The sequence below is a fragment of the Acipenser ruthenus genome, chromosome 36 (assembly GCF_902713425.1).
Source record: "Acipenser ruthenus chromosome 36, fAciRut3.2 maternal haplotype, whole genome shotgun sequence".
In the NCBI taxonomy this organism is placed as follows: Eukaryota; Metazoa; Chordata; class Actinopteri; order Acipenseriformes; family Acipenseridae; genus Acipenser; species Acipenser ruthenus.
Window position 1 is genome coordinate 9,670,757 of NC_081224.1, and position 21,649 is coordinate 9,692,405.

General features: G+C 42.3%; 1 protein-coding gene across 2 annotated transcripts in view; it reads left to right on the forward strand.

Annotated features, from left to right (window-relative positions):
• LOC117395250 (major histocompatibility complex class I-related gene protein-like) overlaps positions 1 to 21,649 on the forward strand; it is a 37,356-nt gene that overhangs the window by 14,342 nt on the left and 1,365 nt on the right. Inside the window, exons 3-7 of one of the 2 annotated variants that reach the window (XM_059008190.1) lie at positions 5,248 to 5,520; positions 9,358 to 9,645; positions 11,036 to 11,143; positions 13,948 to 13,980; positions 14,419 to 14,466. In XM_059008190.1, the coding sequence (XP_058864173.1) occupies positions 5,248 to 5,520; positions 9,358 to 9,645; positions 11,036 to 11,143; positions 13,948 to 13,980; positions 14,419 to 14,466 (750 nt within the window). The remainder of the gene's footprint in view (positions 1 to 5,247; positions 5,521 to 9,357; positions 9,646 to 11,035; positions 11,144 to 13,947; positions 13,981 to 14,418; positions 14,467 to 21,649) is intronic. The other variant, XM_059008191.1, reaches the window with a different exon arrangement.

The window sequence follows — 21,649 nt, forward strand, 5'->3', positions numbered from 1 at the left end:
TATAGTAAATGAGAGTGCATGACAGGTAAGATTTATGTAATTATTTTCTTAGCTACAGTGCAGCAACATCAAATGGGCATTCAGATTTCTTTATTATTTATTTCTTAGCAGACACCCTTATCCAGGGCGATTTACAATTGTTACAAGATATCACATTATTTTTACATACAATTACATTATTTTTTTGCACATAATTTTTACATACAATTCCCCATTTATACAGTTGGGTTTTTACTGGAGCAATCTAGGTAAAGTACCTTGCTCAAGGGTACAACAGCAGTATCCCCCACCTGGGATTGAACCCACGACCCTCCGGTCAAGAGTCCAGAGCCCTAACCACTACTCCACACTGCTTATTGAACTAGCTAGATAAGGGTCAGTCTCCAATACTTTGAACCAAATGTGAGAATACTAGGTCAGAATTTCTCTATTGCATGTTTTTCTTCAGTCATTGGTATGTAACACTGATACCAAAAAGTGGGTGCTTTATATATATATAGAGCATGGCCTCATAATTATAAGCACTTCACAAGTTCTGCCCCTTTGAAGACTTTTATGGATTGCTTACTCTTCTTCCATTTATCAAAATATCATACAAATTATAACATCCTTAAAGATGTAATACAAGTTTAACATCCTTAAAGATGTAATGCATGGAACTGTCTCTATTTACCTCATTGTGTTATAACTAGGCTTGCTATTATTCGTTTATTTTTTATTTTTTGCCAAATCGACGTTTATTTTTGAAAGAATTGACCAGTTTTTTTTTTATATCTTTATTTTTCAATTCAAGCAGAGCATGGGTGAAATCAACCTTTTTGCTTAAAAAAAATACTTTTTATGCCATTGAGAAACGTCTCATTTAGAGAAACCCCTTCATCATATTCAACACGCAACAAAACCATGGTTACCAACATTCTAACTGAAATAACGTTAGGTCACAGCGAAGCTATACCTAGATAAAGATCTTACACAAATAAAAATAAAAAATGTCTCAAATAAGCTGTAGAAAACGCAGCATATAAAGTGTATTACATAGACTTTTATAGCATACATTTACAAGTAAAAACAATATGCACAGACAGAACAAAACATTAGAGAGTTACACCTTAACCCGCTAATTTCAAAGTCGGCGCTTTGAATGACAGGCGCTGTAGCTGGCAAATGAAAGTGCACAGTCGGTCTGATGATTGACAGTCATTTAAACGAATGAGAGCATTCTAGCGCTGCTTCAGCCAATGAGATGTCAGGACAGGATGAAATGACTGACGGTGAAACTACACTAGCCTATTAAGGAACCACTGATTTGACTGACATCGACACCTGGCCATTCACAGCGGAACGGAGACGGGACACACAGCAAGTATAAAAATTACACAGACTAGATGATTTCTTAAATGATTATTTTTGGTAAGAAAATAAAAAAAATAGCTAAAATATATTTTTTAAAACTGTTGGAGAATCAGGATACAGATGCAGGTACGTCACTCAGAAATGCTTGACTCTTTTACACAGTGGCGTAACTTGCTGGAAATGTTATGTGTACATGTTATTTTGTTGCGATTTTATGTATTGTGGAATGTAATAAACGAGAACCAAAACGTTTCTTTTATTTCATTTTTCAGTTTAAAAAGCTTGTTAGCTTGTTCTCCTACAAAAAGGCATTAGTAAACCTCAATAATGGTGTTATTATGGTGTCTATGGCCACTGTTAACAGCAATGGCAAGGAATAAAAAAGTAAAATAAAATATAATTAAAAAAACAAACTCACTTTTAAAATGCAGTGTCAACTTTATGTACTATTTTTTCAGGGTTGAACAAAATCATGTTTAACTTAAACTGCTGTATGGCGTCCGTTTTGTAATTAATTTGTTTTGTAATAAACACAGGAGGCTGTGTGGTCCAGTGGTTAAAGAAAAGGGCTTGTAACCAGGAGGTTCCCGGTTCACCTCAGCCACTGACTCATTGTGTGACCCTGAGCAAGTCACTTAACCTCCTTGACTCTGCAGCTGATGCATAGTTCACACGCCCTAGTCTCTTGGATAAAGGCATCTGCTAAATAAACTAATAATAATAATTTAGGGAGATAAAGTGAGGCCTGCATAACATTTGCTTCCTCCTGGGGCATTATTCTACTTAAAATAATGTGTTACATCAAATGGCTTTTATTACCTTTTGCAAACAAATGAATATCTAAATCTTGAACTGATATCCAAACATGAAAATTCCATATTTGTCCCAGCACTATATATATATATATATATATATATATATATATATATATATATATATATATATATATATATATATACATATTCCATATTCACTTCCATACTCTTTTTTATCAAATATGTACGTAACATGGAAAGTTCACATAACATTGTACATTTCAGAAAATAGTACATAGTAGATATTAAAACTAGCAATAAACTGTATTGATATATTTGAAGTTACGTATTGTGACTTCCAGAACCAGAAATCCCTAACCTGTATTGTTTTTATTTAACAACTAACATGCAGAAAAAAAAACATTTTAAAGTCATTTAAAAACATTTACATTTGGTTAATAAACTGGTTTGAACAAATTATAATCTTTTGCTGAGTTTTTGCATGTCAAACTGAAAGGTTTCTAGCTAAGGCATACATATGGCAGGGATGGAAATAAGACCTTTCAAATGGGAAATATTAACCACTAGTGAGTGCCTAACAGCAATAAAACAGCGGTGGACGAAATGCTGCAGCGAGTTGGTGCGCCTTCTTGCTAAGTGGCCTCCCCCACCGCACAAGCGGACAGTGCAATGGCGTCCCAGTTGCCGCACAGACTGACTCAGCCTGCAGCGTCCGCCACTTGGACTATGGAACCAGTGCACCACAGACACCTGGGTGCTCACCACTGTCCAGACCGGTTACTCCTTGCAATTTCAACACAGCCCTCCTCCTTTTCGGGGTGTGGTAGTAACATCTGTCACAGACCCACAAGCCGCCACTCTGGTGGCTCAGGAGATAGCAACTCTGCTGCAAAAAACGTCTATTCGCATGGTAGAGCCCCTCGACAAGAACCGGGGGTTCTATTCCAGGTACTTCCTGGTTCCGAAAAGGGACGGCGGCCTCAGACCCATCCTTGACCTCAGACAGGTCAATCTGTATCTGAGTCGGAGGCGGTTCAAGATGCTGACTATGTGATGGCTGTTGCAGTCAGTCAGGCCGGGCGACAGGTCCGCTATGGTGGACCTGAAAGACGTTTATTTCCACGTCCTGATAAAACCAGCTCACAGGAAGTATCTATGGTTGGCCTTTTAGGGTTTATGAGTTCCAGGTCCTGCCGTTCGGCCTTTCCCTGGCTCCACGCGTTTTGACAGGGCCAGTATAGCTTCCATGCACTTTGTAAAGACTCAAAGGAATCAGGGTCCTCAACTACCTGGACGACTGGCTTACCTGTGCCGAGTCTCCAGAGCAAGCACAGCATCACACGGAGCTAGTCACTGACCACCTCCATCAAATGGTAAAGCATGCAAAGAGTCATCCCGAGGTTGTGAGCCTCAACAGGTTCAGGACCTGCTTGCTTCCCAGGAGTCGACCCACAGTCCCCAGTGGTTCTCCATAGAAGAAGCCGAGTGTCTGGGGACAGATGCGCTGGCACATCGGTGGCCGGCCCATCTCCTGTATGTGTTCCCACCGCTCGTTCTGCTTCCTCTGTGCTCGGAGAAAGTCAGACGGGACCGGGCCTGGGTTCCCCTAGTAGCCCCGTTCTGGCCCAGGCGGATCTGGTTCTCTTCCCTGGACTAGCTCCTGAGTGGTCATGCCGTAGGAACTGCCGAAGCGCCGCGACCTGCTCTGCCAGGCGCAGGGCACTCTGTGGCACCACAACCCTGCAGCTCTGGGTTTACATTTCAGCCATCTGGGGCTCTCCTAACAGGGTGATCGACACCCTGCAGGATGCTAGGGCGGCCTCCACACATTCCCAGTATGGGTACAAATGGGTGCCTGTCGCATGGGTTTGAACCCACGATGCGCCCCATGGCAGTCATACTACAGTTTTTGTAGCACCTCTTTGATGAGGGGAAATCATTGAACGTTTACATCTTGCCATGTAAAAATTGACTACCCATTTCCTGGCGGGACAATTTCTGAAAGGGGCCCGGCGGCTGCAGCCACCGGTGAAGGATATTGTTCATGGATGGTGGTTGAACATCATGCTTAATGCACTGAAGAAGCCTCCATTCGAACCCTTGCATTCAGCAGAGCTGGAATATTTATCACTGAAAGCAGCCTTCTTGCTCGCAATCACTTCCGCTAAGCAGATTTTCTTGATCGATTGCTTGATTTTCTCAGAGGCCAGGACTAAGGTTACATTGCGTACCAATCCTGCCTTTTTTCCGAACACCATCTCGGCATTCCGTTTTAACCAGTCGGTGGAATGGGAGGCTTTCCAACCCCCTCCTTTACAGTTTGACAGGGAGCATGTTTTGGACCCGCAGAAACCTGGTTTCAGTCCACCCTTCCAGCAGAACAGTAGAGGTGAGTCCACTAGTAATTACTAGATGGTATGCTCAAGGCGGCTTCGGTTTCGCTTTGTAACTTTGAAGTCCTGCGAATGCCCTTGCGACAGCTTGGGTATACTTACCCATCTGTAATGGTTAATCTTTCCCAATTGAAAGGGAATGTTAGGTTATTATCATAACCCTGGTTCTGTGAAATAGAAATATTAACATACACCCAAGACTGACCACATGGCAAGAGCATATTCTATAAAAAGTCTGTTAATAAGGAGGCTGTGTGGTCCAGTGGTTAAAGAAAAGGGCTTGTAACCAGGAGGTCCCCGGTTCAAATCCCACCTCAACCAATGACTCACTGTGTGACCCTGAGCAAGTCACTTAACCTCCTTGGGCTCCGTCTTTTGGGTGAGACGTAATTATAAGTGACTCTGCAGCTGATGCATAGTTCACACACCCTAGTCTCTGTAAGTCACCTTGGGTAAAAGCGTCTGCTAAATAAACAAATAATAATAATACATGTCTTTTAATAATTAATAATACATTAATGTAATAATCGTGGGTCAGTTGTGGGGCTACTCACAAGGTATTTTCATGCCGCATTTGGCCCTTGGGGCTGCCTATGAAGTACCAGGGCTCTTTATAGCTCTCTGAAATGCCAGTGCTAACTTCTATATAAAAAATTCAGAAAGCTTTACTTTATTAACTGACACTAATGTCTAATTTATTTTGTGCCTTTGTGTGTTTACTCCAGTTCACACTTACCAGGGCATAGGTGGCTGTGAGCTGGATGATGACGGGACTAGGCGTGCATATTGGTACCACGCGTATGATGGGAAGGATTTTATCAGTCTTGATGTAAAGACCCTGACCTGGGTCGCTTCTGTGCCACAGGCCGTCTACTATAAAAGCAAACAGGAAGCTGACGCAGCCTTGCAGCAGATCCTTTTTCACTATTATCGACAAGAGTGTTTCCAGACGCTGAAGGGGTACATCCAGTATGGGATGAAGACCCTGCAGAGGAAAGGTAAAGTAGCAATCTTATCCAGAAGTCCTTGTGTTTAACTCATCAGATACAAATTGAGTGTTTCAAATATGCAAATCCAGGTTTTCAGACATTACTGAATTACACTCAGTGTCTAAATAAATGGACACACCACATAGACACAAGGGGCCCTATTTTCATACGTGACTAAATGTCTAAAGTTATGTGTTGTTTTTTTTTTAGGCAGGTGTATTCAGGGCTGGTATGTCCCTGATTTTCGTAAATGGCTAAGTGTTTATGTAGGCGTTGAAGCGTCTAAATCACTTATGTTAGTCTAGATGATTAAATTCTCTCCTACATTTAACATTGGATGTAGACTTGTCAATGCAGGTGCGATTTTCAAAACCTGTAGTCACTAACGTGCTATAGACTAGGATGTTAATGATCAGACAGGGCTCAGAATCCCATATATTGATTTGGAATGGTCATTTGCACTTCTGAAAAAAAAAAAATACCCAGAGCAGCAAATGTATGAATTAAATAGGCTTATTTGCTGATATATATATACATATATATATATATGTATATATATATATATATATATATATATATATATATATATATATATATATATATATATATAAGCAATTGTGTAAAATCTTCTTTTGTTATTTTGTGACAACTGTGTAGTTTTCAGAAAGCATATATATGTATTCACTCTCTTAACCAAAGCTATTTTGGACATGGTAGGCTGTCTGGCTTACCCAAGTTGTCTCCGATAAATCTTTGAAAGCCCCTGTAGCGTAGAATGTTAGGGCAGTATAGTATTAATAATACTGAGCTAGGCATAAATATGTGAAGCACAGTATACATACACTTACGTGTGGTTTAATTACTATATCGTAATTAAACCATATTTTATGTATTTATTTACTATAAAGCCAAAGGTTCTGTCACATCAATGCAATGCAAAATATCTGGAGATGGTAAATTACAAAAGTAATACAAGTACCTACCTTATGATGAAATGCCAATAAAAATGTAAAAAATAATTTAGTCTGCCATGACCGGTACCTTTTCTAAAATGTAAATTCACTCTTTCTTTAAATTTTAATGAACTTGACGAAAACACACACACACTTTGTTTTTAATAAATGTTAGCTTGCGAGGTTCGGGGGGCGTGGAGCTGGGGGGGGCGCTAATCTCTAATCTTTCAATTTTCTAATCTCCGGTTAATTAGTTTCTATTTACTATTTAAGACCTGATCACCTGCACCTTTTCTGTCTAGTGTTTCGTTTTCCTCCTCCTCCCCTCCTCCACCTTCTACATGCCTTCGCATCGGTCATCTCTGGGGGGCAAGTGAGGCTCACTTCCCCGACCTCAGGGCTAGGCAGCCGCCTCCCTTACCTTCAGGGGTTCTCACCGCGTGAGTCAGAGCGGACCCCCGGCCAAACTCTGTTCTGTCGCAGCTCCTGCGCTCATCTCACTCGAGGCTCTCTTCTATTCTGCCTCTCTTCAGGACGTGGTCACTCGTGCCGAGTCCTATACTAACCTCAATGCTTTGTCCTTATTTTCAGGTCCCAGGCAGCGTGATGTCTCGGCCAATCAGGGGTTTTACGAGCGCCCCTTACAGAAGCCTCAGATGCTGGGTACCTCTCTCATCTCCTCCCGAGGGGCGGCTTTCCAAGTCATAACCCTCATATGTGTTTTCCGGTTGCCGGGTCCTCCGCCCCTGGGATGTCGACAGCGTCGGCCCCAGTCGGTGACCACATTCTGTCCTACTAACTGCTCCTTGCTACTTCTTCTGCCTTATCCTTCCCCCCCCCCCAGCTCACGCCCAGTGAAACAGTCTATAATTAGGTCTTCTGATTTTCATTTTTAACCGATAAAACACCCCCGATACAGAAAAAACAAATCTCTGTTTATCCTATAAACACCGGAAAAACACTGAAAACGGTTACAGTACTGAATTCAAATGGTCTTTGCCCCTTTCCCAGTGCAGCTGGGCAATGTCCCTCCGTCCTGACTTGTATCTAGCATTGATTCGTTCTGAATACTCTAAACCCGACCCCACTACTGAGTGACAGCACATTCCTGCTTTTCTATTGGAGACTCCGCAGAAAGGGCGGATTGAACACGCTTGCAAGAATGAAAACAAAATTACAAATTGTCGACAAACTTTAAAAACAAACGCTTAGACAAAAAAAGCCCCAGAAGACAGTCTCGGAGGAAGAGGAAGATGGGCCCCGGTGCAGGACCTTATCGTGGGCCCCCCTCCCCAACCGTTGATTTAACCCTTATTTATAAACATCAAACATACCGAATCAAGTGTTCAATATCGAACTATATTTAATTAGAATGTTAGGATAAATAAAACAATACGTAGCTAGAGCAAATACAGTACAGATGGTTGTAGGCACATCTGAATAATGTAGCTATAGTATAGCGAGGGTACAATACTGTGCATATATTCTCGGACCTCCTAGGATAGCAGAGGTGACAAGTAGCTGGCTATTACAGCGTCTTTTATTTTTAGCTGTGTTTTATACAGTGGTTTTGTTTTACAAGATTTTTCCTGGATTTTATTTCTTTTTGTACACATTGTTTAAATGACACTGGCTCATATCATTGCTGGTAGACCAGTGGTTAAATATTGAACTGCACCCACTATCATCTGTTGCTGCTTAATAAATCAATACGCCTGGGCGGCATGTCAGCAGTATTCCTGGTGTCTGATCCCATCAATTCAGTGAACAATCCACACCCCCTTTCACAGGGAAAGAAAATACATGTTTCTACTCCTCACAAATGGCCATGACAATCTGAGCACAGCTCCTTCTCAGGCAAGGCTGAACAGAAAAATGGCACTGATCCCTTCTGCTCATGGCACTTTGTCCCCTGCCTAATGCAGAGGGGGCTCTGAATAGCAGCTTTGACATACATGCTCAGGTAATCGAGCTACACAGGTATATCCAATTTGGTTCCGGATAATATTTTGTACTTGAAAGGGAACTGTCCCACTGTCAGTATCATTGACACCATGTTAGAACATAAGAACATAAGAAAGTTTACAAACGAGAGGAGGCCATTCAGCCCATCTTGCTCGTTTGGTTGTTAGTAGCTTATTGATCCCAGAATCTCATCAAGCAGCTTCTTGAAGGATCCCAGGGTGTCAGCTTCAACAATATTACTGGGGAGTTGGTTCCAGACCCTCACAATTCTCTGTGTAAAAAAGTGCCTCCTATTTTCTGTTCTGAATGCCCCTTTATCTAATCTCCATTTGTGACCCCTGGTCCTTGTTTCCTTTTTCAGGTCAAAAAAGTTAACTGGGTCGACATTGTCTATACCTTTTAGGATTTTGAATGCTTGAATCAGATCACTGCGTAGTCTTCTTTGTTCAAGACTGAATAGATTCAATTCTTTTAGCCTGTCTGCATACGATATGCCTTTTAAACCCGGGATAATTCTGGTTGCTCTTCTTTGCACTCTTTCTAGAGCAGCAATATCCTTTTTGTAACGAGGTGACCAGAATTGAACACAATATTCTAGGTGAGGTCTTACTAATGCATTGTAAAGTTTTAACATTACTTCCCTTGATTTAAATTCAACACTTCTCACAATATATCCGAGCATCTTGTTGGCCTTATTTATAGCTTCCCCACATTGTCTAGATGAAGACATTTCTGAGTCAACGTTAATGGCAAAACAGTAGACCGAAAATCAAAAAGAAGTGTCTAATTTTAGCCTCACATTACTTCACCATTTACATCCACCCTCTCTGCCAATCAGAGTGTAGTGTGTTTCTATAGTGTGACTGAATGCTGCATAAAACAATACTGGGGGTCTGACTTTAACAGCACTGGTATGCTCTTTCACCAGTCCGCCCTGAAGTGATGCTGATACAGAGGAAAGCACGTAAATCTGCAGGAATGGACGTCATTTGCCATGTGACGGGGTTCTACCCCCGAGAGGTTGAGGTGAACTGGATCAGAGATGGAGATCATGTGCTGGAGGAGGGGGTGTGGAGCGGGGAGGTGCTACCCAACGGGGACATAACCTACCAGCTGAGAAAGACCCTGACAGTGAGTCCTGAGGACCAGAAGAAACACAGCTACTCCTGCCAGGTGGACCACGCCAGTCTGGATGAGAAGATGGATGTGAAATGGGGTAAGAGAGGGAGATCCTGCTACTGAAATAGACTGTGAGCAGGGGAGGGAGGCTGTACCAGAAGTATAACATGAGAATACTTGTTTAGTCCAGGAAAACTGAGAAATGAAAAACACGACAGCCATTCTCTTCAGTTCAGAAGCTTTTTATTGTAACAGTGATTTCCCATCTGAAGTTCCCTCCTGATAGCACTTCACAAAGGGGTCTGCTTTAAAAACAGTTGGTTAAACAGAAAGACATTCACTCGTTCGTACTGCATTAAGGCGCCTTCTGGTGGCATTCAGGTTTTCTCTGTGTTGCTTTTAAGTGGCATCTTTTCTTTTCAGAGTATCTCAAATGGTTTGCCGAGGATTCTTAATTTTCACTTAGCTCTTTTTGTTTGGTTTTGGTAAACGCTCAGCATTTTTCATAAGCACAGATTTTGGCGAGAGCACATTTTCTTTCAAGTGCTAGACAGCTCATTGTGTGGATGTTTAGACATTTCATTTTCTGTTCAGCAACTGCACAATTCAGAGTGGTGGCAGCAGGACATGTGATCAAAGAGGCAACGTCTTGCTTTTGTTTTGTTTTTTAAACTTGGTGTTGACACTTTGTACACTATTTGTGGGGTCTAAGCGATGTCTTCGAGGTAAGGAATAACACAGCAGCCATTTTGCACAGCTCACAGAACTACGTTTCTCTTTTACATTAATTTAACCCCTCCTTTACCTTCCAGGGTGAAAACCGTACAACATTTGGGGACCTATGTACCTTCCCTCTACAACTTTACCCCATACTTGGTTACATTTAGAAATGAAAAGTAACATGACCTGGTGACGGATTGCACAGTCAGATTTGCATTGATTTTAGGCAGAAGAGACTTAAAAATCATGCTGGATTCCAGAGTAGATGAGTTGTAGAGGGTATGACGCCATTCATTTGGTCGTGACCCAAAAATAATAATTATTATTAATTTCTTAGCAGACGCCCTTATCCAGGGCGACTTACAATTGTTACAAGATATCACATTATTACAATTACATTATTTTTTACACATTATTTTTACATACAATTACCCATTTATACAGTTGGGTTTTTACTGGAGCAATCTAGGTAAAGTACCTTGCTCAAGGGTACAGCAGCAGTGTCCCCCACCTGGGATTGAACCCACGACCCTCCGGTCAAGAGTCCAGAGTCCTAACCACTACTCCACACTGCTGCCCCAAAAAATAACGCAGAATTACACAGAATGTCGGTATGTAGAGGGGCTGGATTAGGGTTTACTGTAATAATATAAGCATGGAAAAAGGTGCTAAACTGCAAGCAGAATTACTGTGGTAAACTGTCACACCACTTTAAATAGAGCCTAATCACTATTCCTTTTGCTAAATAGTCTCCTATGTGTTTGCAGTTCCAGAGGCTGGTCTGAACATGTGGCTTGTTGCTGGTGGTGTGCTGGCTGCTCTGGGTCTGATCGCAATGATCATAGGAGCTCTCATCTGGAGGAAAAGAGCATCAGGTGAGAGAGGGAGGCGGGGTTAAGAGCTGCTTTATTAATGCTACATTTCTAATTCCTTCATGAATTATGTACTGTATACAGAATAGTTGACAGGTCGTGATGGAGAAATGAAATAGAAATATTTGTGAAAAAACTCCCATTTCTATTTTATCATAGTCTTTTAAGGTCCCTGGTAAAAGTGTAAAAGGTAGCTGGATTAGTGTTTGCACTGGGCTGCTAATTCCTCAATGTAGGAATCTGAAGAGCTGTCTTCTACAGTCATCACCATGGGTTGGCACTTCTTTTCAAAAAGGGACTAGTAGATATCCATACGCCGCTAGAATTTTTGAAAAAAAAACAAAAAAAACGGCAAGCATATTGAAATTTATTTTAATAAGCGTGACTAACCAGATTTATGTACATTTTGACCTTTTGGGAAACCAAACCATAAATGAGATTTTGGAGGAGTCTGAATTGGCAAAGGCATTAATTCAAGTTGGGAAAAAAAAAGAAAAACGAACTTACTGAAGCGCCGCTTCTGGACCTAGAAAAAGAAAAGGAAACAAAATACTCACTGCCTGGACATTGGGTGTCCTATTGGACTGGTTTTAAGCATTTGAACGTCATTCTTCTGCCTGGTCTAAGTAATTTGCTCCTGGAGTTTTATGCCAGTGTCTGTAGCCAGTTTTTAATTCAGTCACCCTCCAAACCGTTTTAAACAGTCCAGCTATAAACTGCAAATCAGTTTGAAAAGCGACCGGGTATTTCAAAATGCAAACGCCTTTAAGGTTGTTGCCACTGTGAAACGGTATCGCAAGTCTAGCATGGACACCTCCTGCACTACCTCAGATCTCAAAAAGGTCGATTTAAAAAAACAAAACAAAAAAACTCCTCCACTGTCACGTGACTGCCGGAGGTCTTGGGTGCATTCACAGAGATCATTCTGCACAGCTTATGTGCAGAACCTGACCAATTTAGCCAATGATCTTCTAAGAATGATCTCCGTGAGCGCACCCATTGTGAGGAGGAGTGTTTCGTTTGATGTGCAGCTGATTACCAAGTGTGGCAAACAAAGGGTCTGCATTTTTAAATTAAAGGCAGACTCATTTGCGCTGCGTCATGATGAAGATAGCTTGGAATATTTTACTGTAAAATGTAATTAACAAACCAAGAATCACAGTAACAATAAGAAATCAATTCAAGAATAAACCCGAGGTTTCATTACTCCATCCCTGGCTCTTCCCTGGCAGGTATTGTTTGAAAAAGTGCTTAAGTAAAATCTCTGAAGGTGTCCCGAGTTTTTATTTACATCCTATCAAACAGTGAAGCCGCACTGTATCATGCACTTCCCCAGACAACGACAACTACAGCAAATTATCATCACTTGCTGCAGCGCCACCTGCTGTTTAGAAGGAATATCTGGAAAAAAATGCCTTATCTTCAATGGCAATGTTCAATTCAACATTCATAAATATCTCCTCTTGTTCTTAATCACGTCAGTATCTATTAAAAATTATTTTGTTTTTAATATTTTTTTTTAAATTAAGTTAAGTTAAGGGTTCAAACTTACTTTGGGGGCAATTCATGAAAATTGGTCTCTGCTGATTCTAATTATTCAATAGTGATTACTAAGCCTTGTCTAGTTAGGTGTAGGGTGGTGATGTTTGGTTTGTTAGAGGGATTCAACCTTCTGAGCCACCGCTAACAAAACTCTGAAAAGAAAACATTCCTGATGTGCGTTTTTTGTTATTTTCTTTAAATTAGAGTAATGTATACAGAAGCGTATTGCAGCCATGTAGAGCAAAAAACATTTAGGCACATCTCATTAAAAAGAGAATGATTTCATAATAACAAGAACTATTTGTTTTAACAAGATATGTGCTGACATTTTTTAAAGTAAAGGGGATTGGAATGGAGTTTATTCGGAATGGAAAAACACATTTTCATCAGAAGATTCCAAAATACATAACTAAAAAATAAAGCAATTACTAAAGAAATATGGACTTTCTTTGTATTTACATTCAGTGGTCATAGTTTTGTTATGCCATTGGCAAATCCTTTTCTTTGTTTAACCACTGATGGTACTCCAGTTTTGGAGAGCACTGGAAACGTCACCCGACCTGAGTTTAACACACATTCTATGCTCTCGGAAAACAACATGTAAATAATATGTGCTTATAAGCTCAACAGGACTCTTACAGGTGCTGATAAGGACATTAATCTTTCATTCTTTCAGTCTTTGTCTCATTGCAGTAGATATAACTCAAAGGAAACTGGGATATTTTGGGATGCCCTGGACACGGACACTGACCCACAATTTTCAGGGAAGTCCCATTCAAAGCTGGACGGGTCACCCTGGTCACCAAAGGAGAAATGGAGAGCCCCAGTCATGACTTTATTTGGGCTGTGATTTTTGTTCTTTTAATGCATGAAAAATAAAAAATGCACATGAAGGAGAGTAACTGGTAGAATCTTCAGAAAAAAATATCTGCAGTGGTTTAATGCATTAGGATGCCATAAATGGGTCAGAATTTCTGGGTGATTTTAGGGAGTGCTTTTAGTAACAAATCTCAACAAGCTGCTACATTTCTGAAAAGCAGGGCTGGGTGCAAGGAAAGTAAATGTGTCCAGCCCTGACATGTGTGTACTAATAACATGATTGTAATCATGACCTTTCCCGGTTTAACAAAATCTTGGAGGTCAAGCCAATTGGATGAATTTTTTGCAGTGTGTGGAATAATGACAATACATTTCTCAATGCTATGAAGCTGCTGATAGATTCTCTTGTAAACACAGTAACCCTGAGTTTTGTCATTCTCTCCTAGGTGTCAGGAGCCCTGACTACACCCCAGCGCAGAGTGAGTATTTCAGATGTGTTTTAATTATACAGCCGTAAGTAGAAGAAAAAAAACACTTCTGATTTATTCAAGATCAAGACTGGAGAAAAACAAACAGAATTGAATTTAATAATTACATTATTTTTGTGGTTAAGAATGCAGTTCTTTAAATAGCGGTCTTGTGAGCAATTTAACTTGTGCTACATGAAAACAGATTTGTAGAAATTGCCTGTACCTCCTTTATATCTTTTCTAATTATTCGGAGTGGTTCAGAGTTTTAATATGTGTTTCAGCAGAGCTGTCTCCACCTGGTTTGTAGGAGATCATTCTTTTCTAATGCCACGCCTGATAGATACTTAACTATAGCAAACATTAAAATATAAACCCAAGTGAGAAGGGCTTTAAAGGCTCAGTTTTTCATTCTGGATTTATTTATTTATTTATTTATTATTGTTTCAGCAATGGAACAAAGTGATACATCATCCAACTCCACCAATAATGACTCAGGTAAAGATCACATTTCGTTCACTTTTTTTGTGATCAGTTGTTTTTATTTGAGCACACACATGCCACATTCGGAGTCATACAGATATACAGAACTATACACAGAGAAACCAGAGCTTGCACACACATAAATAAATAAATAATAAAAAAGAATAATATCCCTAAACATACATAGCCAGGAGCGGGCTAGTGCTGCATCAGGTGTAATCCAAAGCTGTGACCTTGGCTTTTTACAAGCAGAGTTCTACACAGAGTCAAAGAAAGATCGAACAATGTTCAGCGACTAACTGTGAACTAGCCAGTTTAGATAACACTGGAGCTACGTAGTTCTAAACAGTGGCAATGACGGGACAGTCCCAGAACATGTGCATGCCAAGTTTACAGCTGTTACATGCAGGGTTGGGAATGGTTTTCATTTGGAAGCCTCTGTGCGGGGTTGCATAAGCTCTGTGAATGAGCTTAAAATGCATTAGTTGATGGGCAGGACTTTTAGATGTCACAAATGTATTTTGCCAAACAGTCACCCAATTAGGAATATTACCTCGACTCCCAATTCCCGCTTCCAGGTTTTAGTAACAGTTAGGGGTTTATAAGATTCAATTAGCAAATGGTCATAAATAGTAGATACCATCCCCTGGGAAGGGCTAGTAGGATCGATCACACCTGCCAAAAGAGAGGGTGGCAGAGCTGTGTCCCATGGCACACCACAGGCTTGCATAGCTGATCTGAGCCTGAGGTACATAAAGTAAGAGAAGTCGGGAAGGGAGCAGGTTTATCTGAGTTCCTGGAACATACGAAGGCCTCCATCACATGTCGCCAAGCAACCCGAGTCATGATCCAGCCATGTTCTCAATGCTTTAAGTTGGAATGCCCGGTAATAGAATTTCAAATTAGGAACAGACAGTCCACCTGACAATCTGGCTCATTGAAAAGATGTAAACTGTATTCGTGGGCTACTGCCTCCCCATTGTAATTAAAAAACTTGTGCAGAAGGTGGCCATCTCCTGAATTAGTTAAGTGATTTAATTTGTTGCTAATCGGGAGATGGTCACCTGTTATAAAAGCCTGCAGCTCTCGGCACTCGGGGTGGGGTGTTTTAGGAGCGGAGGAACGAGAGCGGAAAAAGAAACTAAACTTAGACATAGGAACAGTGAAGGCAACCTGCCCAGCCTGACCTGTGTTTTATTTAGTATTTGGTGCGAGATTTTGTTTTATGTTTAAACCTTTTATTTTGCTCTGTGAGCACAGTTTATTTTGTTATTAATAAAAACGGCAGCCAGCCTTTACCTGAAGTACATCCCTGGTGTCAGTATTTTTTCCCTTCCTGCTTCTGCCTGACGTCAGACCACCAGTCACCCTGTCACACCCATACATAATGTTCATTGGTGGTCGTATTCGAATTGAAAGGGATTGGTGGTTGACACTAAAAACCAAAAAAAAAAAAAAACAATACAGAGAAAATTAGTATCAACCACACTAACCAACAACGAAACAAATGAAATACAATTTAAAAACATTACCTCCAGGCGAGACGCGGCTGTAAGTGGCCACAACACTCCACGTCTGTCCTGCTAATAATCATGAAGAAAAACACAATGCTAAAAGACTACCTAAAACAAGAGTTTCACACCGGGAAGGGAATCTAAAAGCATCGTCAGGCTTACCCGATCCTAGCAGTGGGTGGAAAACACACATTATTATTATTATTATTTGTTTATTTAGCAGACGCCTTTACCCAAGGCGACTTACAGAGACTAGGGTGTGTGAACTATGCATCAGCTGCAGAGTCACTTACAACTACGTCTCACCCGAAAGACGGAGCACAAGGAGGTTAAGTGACATGCTCAGGGTCACACAATGAGTCAGTGGCTGAGGTAGGATTTGAACCTGGGACCTCCTGGTTACAAGCCCACTTCTTTTAACCACTGGACCACACAGCCTCCTTAAGAACACAGGAAGTATGACAAATGGATGACTACCAGTCACGACTACCTACAAAAAAAAAAAAAACACAGACCCGAAAGGAAAGCCTGTCCAACACAGCTGAAGTGAGTGGCTTTTATTTGGTCTGAGATAATTAATTGATTAACAATAATTAGTGTTCCATTACCTTCAAGTGCGTGTATGTTTTGTCCCACCAGCTACATTCGGAAGGATGTCGGTTTTCATCACAGAATTAATGAGCCCTGGAGAAACTAAAATGTAATCAATTTGAGAATAAGATTTGTGTCTAGTGGGGAAAAAAACTCAACACTACACAAAGCCTCTCTCCCTCCCAGCCTCGCTATCTTACCAGTTGAGAAATTTCAAGAAACTGTTTGTTAAACAATTCAACTAGTTTCTTCAACAACAACAAAAAAAATAATGGGGATGGGACTTCACCCATCCAGGTAAGAACGTCCAATTATCACAGCCACTTCAGCAAATGGGTTTTGTCCTTCCTGTGTCTTGGATTCAGGGTGTGGTCAGTCCCTAATACAAGAAGGGTTGATCTCTCTGGGGCATAGACGGTTAATGGGACGGGTTAATATAAAATGTATTTATTTGGATATGCATACCTATCCTAAAGGGAAACGTAAAAATTGACAAGGAAGTGACGGGTATACAGGTAGGATTGTGTACACGATTGTCAGTGCCTGTCATTCTGGGGCGGGACTGCGAGCAGTTAAAAAATGGGTTGGCTGCTGCGACAGCCCCGGCCCCTCCATTGGCTAAGATGGAAAAAGTAACTGGAGAAATCTTTCCCTTCTGCGACTTGGTTTTGCCACAGATTTAAGCCCAGAAAAACAAAACAGAAGCATTGGGCCACTAAGAATGAGGACTGGCAATGGAGGGAGTCCGGTTTTATTCAGCTGGGGGCGGTTGGTGAAAGTTCTAGGGGAGAGGCAGAGGAGCCAGGACAGAGGCCTGGTCCTTTTGCCTCCGCTTGGGAATGACCCGACCCCAAGCTGGAAGCCATGGGAGCTGATTTTTTAGCTTGCTCCCGTGACTTTCGACTCAAGCAAGGACATGACGTGATCAAGCAGCCGTAGTTAATGGTCTCACTTTGAAATTGATCGTGATATGCTGTATTGTGTTGATAAATTACATCAGACCGGGGAAGTGCGTTGACAGTTGCTCATTCCTAGGCCCTTCAGGGATGACTTGTTACATTTGGCTCACTCCGTTCCCCTGTCTGGTCATTTGGGCAGGGATAAAACCAAAGTGAGGCTTGAGGCACGGTTCAATTGGCTGGAGCTTGATGGCTATGTGTGGCGGTTTTGTGAACGGTGCCAGGAGTGCCAGTTTGCCAGCCCCAGGGCCGTGCCGCAACCCCCTTTGGAGAGGAGTGAGGCGGGATACACGCACCTGTTGGTCATTCTGGCCATACCACTTCGCTCTGCTTCCGCTAAGTCCGTTGCCGACGAGCTCGGGTATGTATACCCCGGGAAATGCTCACCGACCAAGGAACCAATTTTATGTCACGGCTGGTCCATGAAACATGCAAGCTTTTAGGAATTAAGACTATCCGGACACCAGTCGAATCACCCTCAGACTTCTGGTAGAGCGGTTTAACAAAACCTTAAAAGGCATGTTGCGTAGATTCATTGCAACTGGGACAAGCTGATTCCTCCCCTGCTCGTTACGATTAGGGAGGTGCCCCAGGCTTCTATGGGGTTTTCCCCATTCGAGCTGCTGCATGGGAGAAGACCCCAGGGCGTGCTCAATCTCGTCAGAGAGATGAGGGAGGAACAATAGGACAATTCGACCAAAACAGTCCGGTATGTGTTGGATCTGTGCAGGCGTCTTGATGGGCTCATGACAACCTGCTGCAGGCACAATGCAGACAGGAGACACAATATAATAGGGGGGCCCGGTTGCGCACATTTCAGCTGGGGATAAAGTGCTTCTGTTGCCTCCCAGCTCTGAGTCTAAACTCCTGGCAAAGTGGCAAGGACCCTTTCAGGTTACACACAGGGTTGGGGCGGTGGACTATGAGATTCCCCAGCCGGGACAGTGGAGAGAAAAGCACATTTATCACGTGAACCTCTTGAAGCCCTGGTTGCAACAGGAGCCTTTGTTAGTGACGCAGACAGATGACATCACAGATTTGGGGCTTGATCTTTCTGTTTTGACAAGGATGGGGTCGGTTCAGGTTGCAGATAATCTGACACCAAGACAGAAACATCGGGCTCAAAATCTGGTGGCTGCTTTTCCTGACGTGTTCTCTCCAGTCCTACGGCAGACCCGAGCAGCCTATCATCACATTGAAGTTGAACTGGGGACGCGAGTTCGTCAGAAGCCATACCGTATACCTGAAAGGAAAAGACAGGTAGTAAAAACAGAGATTGGCGAGATGCTCAAGCTGGGGGTAATAGAAGAGTCACAGAATGACTGGAATAGTCCGGTCGACTCGGTTTTGCATTGAAATTCAATGCTATCCCATGCCCCAGGTATATGAGTTGCTGGAGCGTCTAGGCTCGGCTCACTTTATGATGACACTGGATTTAACGAAGGGGTACTGGCAGATACCCCTGACCCTGGAGTCACGGGAATGGACAGCGTTTTCGACTCCCTTCAGGTTATACCAGTTTATTACCATGCCCTTTGGATTGCATGGAGCCATGGCCACTTTCTAGCGGATGATGGATCACATTTTGCGACCCCATCAGCAGTATGTCGCTGCTTACACAGATGACGTGGCTATCCACAGTGAGGACTGGCCGAGTCATCTGTGTAAGATAGCAGCAGTATTGCAATCCTTGCGGGAGGCTGGGCTCACTGCTAATCCAAAGAAATGTGCCATTGGGAAGAGTGAGTCAGAGTATTTGGGGTATCGAGTAGAGTGACCAGATCAGACCGCTGATTGCAAAGGTGAAAGCATTGGCTGACTGCTAGATTCCTATGACTAAAACCCAGGTGCGCTCCTTCTTGGGATTGGCGGGTTACTACCGTAAGTTAATTTCGAACTTTTCCACTCTCGCTGCTCCCTTGACAGAACTCACCCAGAAGGCTGCCCCAAATACGGTTCAGTGGATGGAGCCGTGTCAGAGGGCCTTTCTCGCCTTAAAGAAAAGACTGTGTAGCAAGCCAGTGCTATGCAGTCCTGATTTTAGTAGGAGGTTCACCCTGCAGACGGATGCGTCAGAGACAGGTCTCGGGGCAATGTTGTCCCAGGAGGTGCTGGGAAGTGAGCACCCGGTCCTGTATATCAGCAGGAAGCTCCTTCCCTGCAAAAAGTATTATAGTACCATCGAGAAGGAGTGTCTGGCAGTAAAATGGGCAGGTGAGGCACTCCGGTACCTCCTGGGGCAACACTTCACCCTTGTTACAGATCATGCCCTCTTAGTGTAGTTCCACCATATGAAAGACAATCATGCCCATATCACATGGTGGTACTTGGCTCTGCAGCCCTATGCCTTCAGGGTAGTCCACCGAGCAGGAGAACACAGTTTTTCACTCAGGTAAGGCATAGGTGTGTAGAATTTTTTAATGTACCAGTGGTGCCATTCTGGGGGGGGGCGGGGGAGGAATATTTGAAAAGGGACAGGACCTGTGGTGACTCTCAGGCGCATGCACAGGTCTGCAAGGGAAAGATCCACCTGTGGGGTGGGGCATGGAGCCAGCTGGGACCTCTGATCAAATAAAATGCTACTTTTCTGTGTCTTTATGTTGAGCTCATCAAGGAAGTATGGCAATTGCATGGACGAAGGATTCGGAAACCTGAGACTGCTCAACGGTACTGTGCGGCAGGAGCAAACCGCTGAGTGAGAAGCCAGGTTACTTTCTGATACTCAAATAATTTAGGGGAACCTGAGCCATTCCAACTGTGAGATAGAGAACAGTGGCATTTCTCAGGGCTTCCAGTATTAGGGGAGGTGACAAGCCGCGGCAATAGTTTTTATTTTCTCCTTTTATTTACCATTCTGTTTTGGACTTTACGATTTGTGCTTTCTTACACACCTGTGTTTGTGTGTTGTTGACATAAACCGTGTGCAGTACCGTCGTTGGTAGAGCACTCACTACCGCACTGTAAAGGAAGCACCTGCCAACTGAGCGCTGTAAATAAAACGTGGGTGTTGGGTGACTACAAACATCTTGTCTGCTTCTTAAGTGAACCAACCACAATCCCCCTCTCACACACTTGCATTGCTGTTTCTCAGGTGCCACACACCTGCAATATTTAAATAATTTATAAAGTTATTTATAAAGGGATGAATGAATTGTGGCAGAATCTAAACTGGTCTTATCCAAATCGGGGCTGATTACTGCATTAAAACCAACTGCAGTTTCCTATCTGTAAGGATCAGTACACCCTTAGTTTTGCTTTTTTTGGAGGAATAGGTTGCAATTCTAAAAAAAAAAATTGAAAATGGTGGACATCACATGATTTAAGATGCGTTTCTTGTAATAGTTGTCTGCGATGCAGAAAGTCAAGGCATTTTGTACATTTCATGGGAGAATTCAATCTCTGCACCTTCCAGGACACAATATTAACATCCGTCATTATAATGGTTGAATTGGGACATGGGACTCCTCCACAGACACATTCTAAAAAGCGACTTGTGAAACAGTTTCCATTCTGAATATCACAAAAGGTGCAACACAAAGCATTAAAACAACAACAAATACAAACAAGCCACAGGAGAATTCCAGCATTGAAAACTCCCTTGGTTTGAAAAAACTCTCAACTCTCAACTCTTTAGAGCTGTGCCTCTCTACCGGCAATGCATGTCCGAGCCCAGGCCCTCCTTATGCATCACATACAGTCAACCCCCTGAGCCACCAGATAACTGTTTCTCCAAGAAAAGTACCACAAAAGCACAAATAAAATGAAAGATATGTATCTCCATACCGAGTTTACCAACTGTAGCCTTATAATTTAATTAAAACATGTTTTCTTCCATTATCAATACTATTTCAAAGTCGAATGTAATATAATTTCTTGTGTATTTCTTTGTGGTAAGAATTTTAATTACAACAACAACAATAATAATATGAATGTAGGAACACACAGGGGGAGGAGGGGGGGGGGGGGGTTCAAAGGCAGAATAAAGGGTGGGAAGGGAGGAGGGTACCGGTATTCAGTCCATTCTTCAAAGTTGCTCCAGGACATCATATAATAAATTAAATAGTTTGAAAAGTATTCGTGTGGGTGAAGTAAATCCCAGATGTGACTGTGATCCAAAGCCGTGCCGGTCGATCA